This window comes from Harmonia axyridis, chromosome 4, assembly GCF_914767665.1.
Source record: "Harmonia axyridis chromosome 4, icHarAxyr1.1, whole genome shotgun sequence".
NCBI lineage: Eukaryota > Metazoa > Arthropoda > Insecta > Coleoptera > Coccinellidae > Harmonia > Harmonia axyridis.
This window is the reverse complement of record NC_059504.1, coordinates 28,728,436-28,739,267: the sequence shown is the minus strand read 5'-3', so window position 1 is coordinate 28,739,267 and position 10,832 is coordinate 28,728,436. Positions and strand designations below refer to the sequence as shown.

The 10,832-nt window shown below is 35.3% G+C and overlaps 1 protein-coding gene across 1 annotated transcript; it reads right to left on the bottom strand.

The window, feature by feature from the left end:
* Positions 1-9,444: 9,444 nt before the first annotated feature.
* Positions 9,445-10,531, bottom strand: LOC123677993 (cuticle protein 16.5-like). Its single transcript, XM_045614752.1, has 2 exons — positions 10,434-10,531; positions 9,445-10,319 (listed from the first exon to the last, which is right to left on the bottom strand). The coding sequence occupies exons 1-2, from the start codon at positions 10,443-10,445 to the stop codon at positions 9,543-9,545; spliced, it is 789 nt and encodes a 262-aa protein (XP_045470708.1). The 5' UTR covers positions 10,446-10,531; the 3' UTR covers positions 9,445-9,542.
* Positions 10,532-10,832: the final 301 nt, after the last annotated feature.

Genomic DNA, 10,832 nt, shown 5'->3' with positions numbered 1-10,832 from the left:
CCGATCTCGTTCTCCTGAACGCGCGATACATAGCGATCAGAACGAATCGATGAACCGTAACCGCGAATAAATCCCTCATGAGACGTTCTATGACATGATGTTATTAAATTCATAGCTTCTGGTGAGGAAGTAATATCCCCCTCAATCAATCCCGCAGCCACAGACTTTGGGTGAAGAAAACCAATTTTGGCTGAGGAGATGTGAAAAATTCGCGGAGAAAAATTGTATCGAGCTCTATTCGTTCCCCATTTGAATTGCAAAGTCATATTAAATTGGTGAAACGATTCTTGTATGGATTTGCCGCGAAGGGAAAAGAAAGTTACGGCACCCAAATTCAATATCCCTCAACATTTCAGGCGATAATAATGGCACTGCATGAATTTGTCGAACGTCGCAGTAAAAGAAAAAACTTCTTGCTTCAAGCCGGAATCGAATTCGGATTTTATATTGGATAAAGTTTCTTGCGGGGTAGGTACTTCTGCAGGTCGATGGAAACGATTTGCTTTATTTAAAGACCAACGGTGATTCGCACATATGAAAAGTAGGAATGAAGTTTTTGAAGTTACGGCTTTGAGGAGGAACGTTAGCCTTTGTGGCTCGGTAGGTTCTTGGAATGACTTCTTTCGGCTGTTTTTGTATGTTTTTTCGATAGCAGTTTTTATCGTAAAGAAAACTCTGCAGAAAGGCCTAGGTAGTGGTTTTGTTCGCTCTTTCATCTAACCCTTCTATATCGGAAATTGCGAAAACATTCAGAAATAAGAGCAACCAAATTCTACGCATCTTCGAAGATTCGAATTATTCATTATTACTTGTAATTATATCGTTCAACAGACTTTTATTACGGGATTCAAATATTTTGACCATAAATGTCACATTGTTTGAAATGTTGAAACGGTTTTCGAAGGTTCAAATATGCAGTTATAATGATCTCATATTTTCTGAATTTTTTTGAGTAAATATTTGTATAAAACATGAAATTGCTTTTATTTTCCTCAACTGATTTTTGAGGAAATGAATTTAAAAATAAGACAGTATCGATCGGGGACTCAAGTCCCTAGGAGTCCTTAGAAACGTGAAGAAAAACTATCGATCAGGGATTCGAGGAAGTCGATAGAAACAGGAAAAAGTATCGATGGGGATTTTATGAAAGTCATTTTTGGCACGGTTTTAGGTGAAATGAAAAAACATACTATAGTTTTGAGGTTGGATCTAATATTTTGGCAATATGAAATATTTCATTTTATTCCGGGTGAAAAACCTAAGGATTATCTAAACCGGACGAAGAGGATCTGGCTACGAGAAAAACAGGTTAAAAATTTAGTTCACTTTTTGATATAATATTCAGCGAAATTCTCCTGATTTGAAGAGTAACGAAAGCTAAATAAGTATAAAAGTCCAAAGTTCCGAATTCTCCCGAATATGTATAGACATATATTGGCAGGTGTTTGATGTTTTTCTTGTTTTTTTTTTTTGAAAATTTGAATAGAGTTATTTGTTTTTATCATGAAATTTTGTATGAATACTAAATTAACTAGAAAATACCTGAGCCGAAGATAAGCTACGATTTTTTTTCATTATACATTTCAAAATTGATCAGATTTTATTCTCTTTCAACCTTCATCTCATCCTTGGAGAAGAATAAAACACAAGAAGACCTATCCCTAGTGCGATGGACCGAAACCCCCAATATTCCTCATTTTGAGGAATATTATAATAATATTCATTTTTTTCAAATGTGAACAGTGGAAAGCCGCTGTTCCACTGACTTAATTGATTGTCATCATTTATTGAATTTTTAAGTTGGTCGTGAGGTCATTCAGATTATACATATTATATTAGTTTCAGAAATAAATGTTCGTTATCACATGAACCGCATATGAGTAACAATCCATACATAGTGAAGAATCCATTAACTTATAACGCAGGGTAACGCTGAGACGCAAACCCTATACAGGGCGTAACACGAGTGATTGGCTATAGCTGGTGAATGAAGGTCATCCAGGACTTTCAGAAAATCAGCTTGTTTTGTATTCTTATGCTGGGTTTCATGAAACATTTGTCGTGGTGATATGCTGGATCAAATCATGTTTGTATTCAATTGCAGTTCATTTTGGACACATCCGTAGAATTCAAACTACAATTAATGAGTTGATCGGTCAATCAAAGTTTTTTGGAACCCATCGCTAGACTGTTAGTTCCAGAGATATAGGGTGATTCATAAATGTTATCCTTAATTTCTTAATTTTCACCAATTTTTGAATTTGGAAATAATAAGGACTTTTTCCCCAAATTCGAAGATGACTCACCCACATTTATCTGTTCTTCTTATTGTACCTACTTATTTCATTTCATAACATATAGTAGTGAACGAAAAGTATCAAAAGAAATTTTGGAAATGATGTCCTTCAATTTCTTCATATTTCCTAGTTCTCATCATTACATTATTCGATTTATTTGGGTAGATAGTATAATTAATTTGCTCAATCATTCCATACTGAGGGGTTCGTACATATTTTTGAAAACGTTTACAAAAAAAAGCACCCACGACCTCTGAAAGCAGGAGGTTCCACGCATTACAGCATATCTGAAACTGCTGTGGAACGGCTGAACTTTAGCACTCTTGGGATATATTCTACTCTCTGATCAACTTACGGCAAGAAAATGAGAGATCATAAGTTACCATGAAGGGGTGAAGAGTCATTTACAGAAAAAAATACAACGCTCGAGGTTAAATGACTGCAACAATGTTATCGCATGTTTTCTATACTACTCGTATCTTCTATTATGAAAAATATTTCCACTTTCTGAACGATTAATTATTAATTTTTCACCTCAATGATCAGTTTGGTGTTGAGCATAATGATACTGAAATATTGAAATGAAGAAAACTTCAATATAACGGCTTTATTCATTTCCAATACGACTCAAAAATAGATTGCCGAAGGAGATTTCAATTATGTTGATTTGATTTTACACTTACTAACCACCTAAATTCAATAACCAAAGTAAAATGAAAAAAAAAAAAGAACATCCTTGAACGACAAGAAATAATAGTTAAACGGCTCCATTCATCTCGGGGTAAGTTTCATCGCATCCCATTCGCATTCCGACACATATGTTGACTGCTGATGAACATATCCTCGGGATAATACACAAGGACCCGCGGGACCCTCTCGCCACAATGGCCATTCATCTGGCGCCCTGCAGAAGCAGGGCGTCGTGTCATAATTTGTCGAACTTTCCGTGGAGTTTATTCCTGAACATTTCCCGCATAAATCATACTCGAAAAACCTTTTAGCGGGATGAGGAAGAATTGCGAACACTTCTCGTTCCACAATTCCGAAAACCGAGTTGAATGAAGAGTCATTTCCTTTATTGACGACTGACACGACGCCCGGTCGGCGAGGGGATGGAGGGTAGGGCGTCTGTGTTATTGAATACGCCCAGGAATTTCGGATGAATGCGAACTTGTTTCCGCTACACATGACCTCGAACTTGGAGGGGCAGGGGAGATGCTGGAGGGATGTCCCTTTGAATATCATTGTCGGTTGTTTGGTTAATGGGTTTTCGATCGAGGATGGTCCGGGATCAGTTTGTTGCACTCTTGCATTTGGGGATTATAATATACAGGGTGTACAAGGAATCACCAAAGATTTATTGGACATTCGGACTGAATACGATTTTGTCCGATTGCGATATTTTTATTTTCTTTACAAGAGGGGATGGAACTATGTGGTTCACGAACTGAAATCTGCTTGAGAGATAAGAATTCAACCATAAATGAAATCTTCCGTGGAAACCAAACGTCCAAAGTCAAAAATTATGTCTTGTTTTATTAACTGACTATTCCCCTGCAAGTTGGCGCCCCGGCAAAATGTCCAGTATGCCGGTCCTGGAGGCGGCCCTGACAATATACGACCAGAAAACCTGTAAAAATGTCTGCCGCAGTAGTAAGCGAAACGTCAAGTGAGAAACTGACTTGAATATTGCAGAAAATCTCGGAATTTTCCAATTTTGTTGAACAATTCAGCCGTGAAAGACTTCATTATTGTAACATGGAGAAGTTCGGTATATCTAACGGTTCCAAGTTGAAAAACTTTGTTCGAATTGGCAGTCGTAAGATTTGAAAGATTTATAGGTCTAGCATCAACTATCGTCAAGTAATGTTGTATAGTACATCCAAAGTCACTGGAACTAGTCCATAAAAACGCATGGTCAGATGTACCTTTGAAGTCGATACCGCAAAGGAATTCCTGGGAAATTAGACAACCCTTGTATAATCGAAATATTTTGGCTTCCTCCAAGTGACTTTGGATATACTATAACAATATTGAATTATTGCAAATATAATCGAGTTCATTCTATGATTCGCAAAATTTATTTATGTATTCTTATGATATTATTATTTCATGAATATTCATGTTTCAGTAACAAATATTATGTCTGACCCTAAGAAGAGGCGTATAGGACTGAGCACAGATCCGGGGGTTTGGCTAAGATGTTTCCATGAAATTTCGAATTGGGAAGAAAGTCTATTCGATAAAATTGAAGAAGATGAAATAAAATGGACGAGAATAAAAACTCAGTAGAAAAAATCATGAGTCGAATTCAAAAGAAGCCGGACAAGATGATGAATCTTCATCATCAAAAAAAAACATTCACTTTCATCTGAAAGTGAATGTTTTTTTTTACAATGTGAAGGTGCTCATAATGAAAGTGGGTGCTTTTATATGGAAAAAGATGAAGAAACTGAGTGGAGAAAAGATGCAACAATAAACAATTGCGATGAACAAGCGCGTACTCTTCGTGGACTTGATGCAACATCACCCCCTCCTCCTGATCTGCCAATGCAAGAAAATGTTGACAGACGATGTCATATATGTGCTCAAAGCCGCTACAAATCATCAAGAAAAGTCTGCGTAAAATGCAGAAAACACGCATGCAAAGAATAAGCAGTAGATACTTGTATTGACTGTTTGGATGGCTGAAAAAATCTTAATTTTCAAGTCGAATTTCCATGCACACGATGACTTTTTATTCATCGAACAAAATATATTTTTTACTTGTTATATCTATAAATCAGAATATTCATTTTTTTTTATTTTTAATTGTTTTTTGTTTGTTGCCCAAAATTAACGAGAAGCCAATAAATGTGTGAAAAAAGGAATTCTTTAGGTTGTCATTCTTCACAGTACATACAATTTTTGGAAATTTGATAAAAAAAAAAATTCAACATTGAAGCTGAGACATGAACAAAAATAAATTCACAATAAACCCGGAGAATATTCAACTCAATATCTCATTTAATGACAAATAATTATGGTCTACGATCGTGGACCACGCGCCTGAACGCGTTAGGAAATACTGCGCGCCTAACGAAGGGTTAACAATATCGGTAGAAGCTGTATTCGCCGAATTCTGAAACATAAATTCCTCCCCTATAAAATACATTTGGTGCACCAAGCGAATGAAGATAATTTTGATAGGCGACAGGCATTTTGTGAAATTATGACTACGAGAATAGATGTTGAAGAGAATTTCCTTTTCCGATGAGTTTACATTCTTTTCGAATTCAACTGATTTCCTAGTCCATAATCGAACTTTCCAAAAACTCAATGTCTGAATCGGTATTTTTGGGTACCTACTGTTTGATTGGAACAGTATTTCTCGAATGTATCCTGATCATCAGTTAGGCGAAATTTGAATTGTTGATTGTTTTTTTTTATTTACTATGAAAATTGATATACCAGCAATTTCAGCACCTCCACACTGCCTTTGCATTTTTGGATAGAAAGTTTACTGGTAGTAAGATTGGATGATTGGAAGATCAGACTCTATAGAGTGGTCAGCCAGGTCTTCAGATTCAACTACACTCGAATTCGTTCTGTGGAGTCTCTTGAAAAACAAAATCTATGCAAATGAACAGAATCTCTGGAATATTTACGATATGTTTCTTTGAAGTAGTACATCGACAATGTTCATGAATTTTTCAAAAACTGCATGTCATCTGCTTATTTATGAACCACATCTATCGGACCTTCAATTGCTAAACTTAAAATTTAAAAAAAATCATCATGTTGTTGAATTTGTGAAGTATAAATAATAATAAAAATAATAAGAATTATTCATAAATAATAGTTTATTATTTTCAATATTATATCTTACCTTTGGAAAAGAAAGAACTCTGAAATTTCCACCGGTTTGGAATGTGTAGAATCCGTAAACTGAATCACAAAAATTAAATACAAATTACAGATTACTTGAGGGGTATGAATCTACTGCTGTGTGTAGCACCAATACCTGGTCTTCCGTGTTTAACTGGTTTGTAAGTCAAAGAGAACTCTCCGAAATAGTGGCCGATCATTTCTGGCTTAACTTCCTGTTAAAAATGTTTTCGCAAACTAAAAGAGCTCTTCGCATCAAATTTGTGATTGCTCCACCGCAAAGATGAACTAAATATTTTCAAAGGAAAAAATTACAGCACCAAAATAATAAACAAACGATTTCTTGATAACTCAATACACTATAAATTCGATGTTATAAAGCGTTGAAGTCTATAAAATGTAGAAGAAGCAATGTGAACAGTTGTAGAATGGAAAAAAAAGTCACCAGTACAATTTCAGATCATGCTGAATAATATGGAATTTTTTAGTTCACAATGGACATAATATCATAATAAAATAGTAATAACCACACTTTAATATACGGAAAATTTATAATAATCATTCAGCGAATCGTTTCAACAACGATGTTGTCATCTTGATGAAGAAACAGTAACATTTTGTTACCTACTGAAGGTGACAACATAATTTTCGAAACGATTCGTTGAACGATTATGAATACTCTGTGGATTAGAATGCGGTAACTACAACTCCATAATGATATTATCTCCACTGTGAACTGTGAATTTTTCAACATGTGGATCATCTGTTCTTATTGAATTTCTTACCAATCTACTTCTAGTGAAACTGTTAGTTAATCCATTGAAACTAATGATCAATCCATTAGAATAGAAGTTTGAAATATCTCAAAATCAACACGCCACATTATTCCATGATGTTTGGCTAAATTTTCATTTTATACTAAAACTAGATTATTCGAAAATGAATGGGAATAGATTGAAAAACTCCAGTGTTTTATCTAGTATCGTTTATTCGAGTTTAATTTGCTGAAAATATATCTAGTTTGAGTTTAGAAATTGAAGCTTATTCGATACCATTCGCGAAAAGATTCGAGTACCTTTTTCACCGGAATTGTGCCGAATTGTATTCTATAACTCAAGTAGAATTACTATGGATATCAATTACCAATTACATTTGGCGATAGAAGAAGAATTGGATACAGAGTACCAAGTTTGGGTGAAACATTCCGATTTCTCATATTACGATCCGATTTGTTCGTTTCTATTCTAGTTACAGATTAGGGCAGATTGTCATCGAAAATTTAGAAATGCTTCAAAGACGAAAGGCAAGGGCTGCATAATTACCTATGAATTGAAAACTTTTTTATACCTGATAAAAATTTTTATCGTTATTCTCAATGTGATGAAACAGCAAGTACAATAATATCATAAAAGAAAAAATTATATCCTATAAGTTTACAACTTCTATGAATTTTTTATATTTTGGTAAGATCAACTTGAAGAAAACCATAACCAAATTTGTAGAAAATTTTTTTTAGGAAATGATATTCGATGAGGTTATTTCACTTTACCGAATAGAAAAACATTTCATCTCTGAACAGAGCCGTCAACAAAATGGATAGAAAAAAGTTTACCACATAGCTTCAGCTGTTCCAAGGTAAATGTGTGATTAGGATGATTTTATAGAAAAAATTATCTGCCAATGGATGTAGCACAATGCTAATCTTTAGTTCCTCAGGTTAACAACATCGTTATCGAAAGGATTTGTTAAACAATTTTAAAGATACTCAGATATTCATTCCTCAATTTTTTATGGCCTCGATTAAGCGATCAATATGTTGCTTCAAATGGTCATTTTACATCCAAGTGTAAATTTTCAGCTCGATCGAACCTGCAGTTTCGAAATTGCTAGAAACACAAAATTGTTAACGGACACATTAATGGAACCACTTGTCGTATTCTGCATTCAACGAACTTCACCACGTCATTTGTTATCCGAATAACCTACCCTGAAAATTTCATCTTTCTATTTTCTATAGGTCCCACAGTTTGAAAGTTATCTTCTATTCCGCCGCACGGACATTGGTAACGCTAGAATCGGGACTTCACTCTGAAAATGATTCGTTCGTCCAATAGGTTCAATTGAGCCAAACTTTCACATTTGTCTCATTCGACAAATCGATCTACTTATAGAATCCAAAGAACCGAAGATTGTTTATTATCCGAGTCTAGGTGTACAAGTCGGGTTTTGGTTTGGTAATCGGTTGACCTACAAGAAACAGATTGTTGTTATAAAATATCTGCAAATGAATCATCGGCGCCCGGTTTTGAAGAAAAAATTATCAACATGAACAGAAAACTGGGGTGTGTAAATGCATACTCTTGGATGCATCAGTTTTGACATATTAAAAAAGCAATATACCTTTTTATTACAATCAACTAATTTTGCCGCCAATATTTTATATATCTTGGTATTAGGTACCTACATATTAAATATAAAAAAAATTTCCAATTTTAAAACTTGTCCGTTATTCTTTTCTTTATCATTCTTTTTTTATTAAATGCATCTGCATCATGGAAAATTAAACTTTGAAAATTTTTCAAACAATTCTGTGATTTTTCATCGACAAGTTTTTCCTCAAGATATTTAAATAAAGTAAGTTAATTGGCATATAAGATCTTTCACAAGTTGTGGACTCCAGAAATAAAATAATATAAGTTGAGCTTTTACACATTTGACACCAACGCTTAATAAATGTTTGTGAGCGAATAATTCGAAAGTATGGACATCATTACTTTTTATAACTGGCAAAAATTGGACTACTTTATAAATGCGTTGATAACTTAACTTTCAATTAAGGAACATCAAATCTCTTTTTCAAAATACGTATAATTTCTGTGAGCCCTCGATAGATCGTCTACCTTCAGGTGATGGCAAGTGATGGTTGGTAGGTACCAAACATGAACACATACTTATTTCGAGAGTATCATTTTCTGAAATATTTTTTCTTCATCGAGGAGTATTTCCGTTGTTTGTATTCCAAATAAATCTTATACAAAATCAGCAAAAAGTTCAGAATCAAATGTCAATAATTCAACAATAATTTTCTGAAGATGGCTAAATGTTTTTCTATTCGAATATAGGCTATTGTGAAATATTTGAATCAATCGAAAAATCAAACGAATAACAACATCAGAGTCTAGTTTTATGTATATAGTTTCAGATTTACTCTGATGTTTGTTGTTATGGTTTCATTTATATTTGAAAAAATTGTTGACTCTTTGGAATAAAAGGCGATATGTTGTTTCTTAATTAATTATAATTTATTTACATGAAAAAATTAATTATGTGTCGTGGCCATCATTTGGATGGAATACATATCTGTCTTCAGTCTAAAATTTAAAGATGGAGTTTCTGGGAGTAAGTCAAAGCTGGAGAAGCATAGGAGCTAAGGCCTGAGGCAGCATATGAGGTGAAGGATGGGGCGGCGTAGGAGCTGATAGCTGGAGCAGCATATGATGTGATGGCTGGAGCAGCGTAGGAGGTGAATGCTGGGGCTGCATGTACAGCAGCTACTGGGGCAGCATAGGAAAGGGCTGACGATGGGTGAACTGATACACCTTGAGCTCTGAGTACTGGAGCAGCAGCGGCGTAGGTGGTAATTGGGGCAGCATGGACAGCGGAATAGCTGGCTACAGCAGGGGTAGCGTGAACAGTAGCTACTGGAGCGGAGTATGAGATTGCTGGAGCAGCGGCGTAGGTGGTAGCATAAGATTTGATTACTGGAGATGCAGCAGCATAGGTGGCAACTGGAGCAGCATATGCAGATTGGGAAATTCTGTTGGTGTAGGAGTAAGAAGTGGCAGCTGGAAGGGTCTTAGCAATGGCTACTGGAGCGGCATGAACGGCAGCTACAGCTGGGGCGGCGTATGAGACAGCTGGGGCAGCGTATGAGACAGCAGGGGCGGCGTATGAGACAGCAGGGGCAGCATATGCAACAGGTGCTGATTGGATTTTATTAGTGTAAGAATATGAAGAAGCTACTGGAGCAGCATGAACTGCAGCAACTGCTGGGGCAGCATAAGATAGGGCTGGTGCAGAGTAAGTTGAAACAGCGGCAGGGACTCCCAAATATCCGGCATTAGCGTAAGCCAAAGCGGCGAAGAGAACTACGAACTGCGAATAGAAATATATTGTATTAAAATCAACGAAATAATTATGAATAAATTACGGTTTTTTACTTTTGATTCACTTGAAACATGAATAATTGAATGATAAGTATATACTCACTTTAGCTGCCATTGTTAACTGATGCTTTGGATGCTGAACTTGAAGTGATACCTTCCTAAGAATTACTCACTTTTTTATAGTGAATCTACATAAGACAGCTGATTCGTATGGGAGTGTCGGATCCTCTAGTAAACTTGCACGATATTTGTTAATCATAAACTGGTTCCATTCATTCCAATTCGTACAACTCGTCTAACTTTGCGTAAGCTGTAGTCCATGAACAATGTTTTCGATATAGCATTCAAAGAATTTTCATTGGCATTTAAACTCGTTAATTCTTGTGTCATTTAATTGTAGGTTACCGATATTTTGACGACGATTACTTCATATTGTTATATATTATTCTTGTCTGATCAAACACAATCGTATCGCAACTTTTGCTATTGGAATTTTCGAATA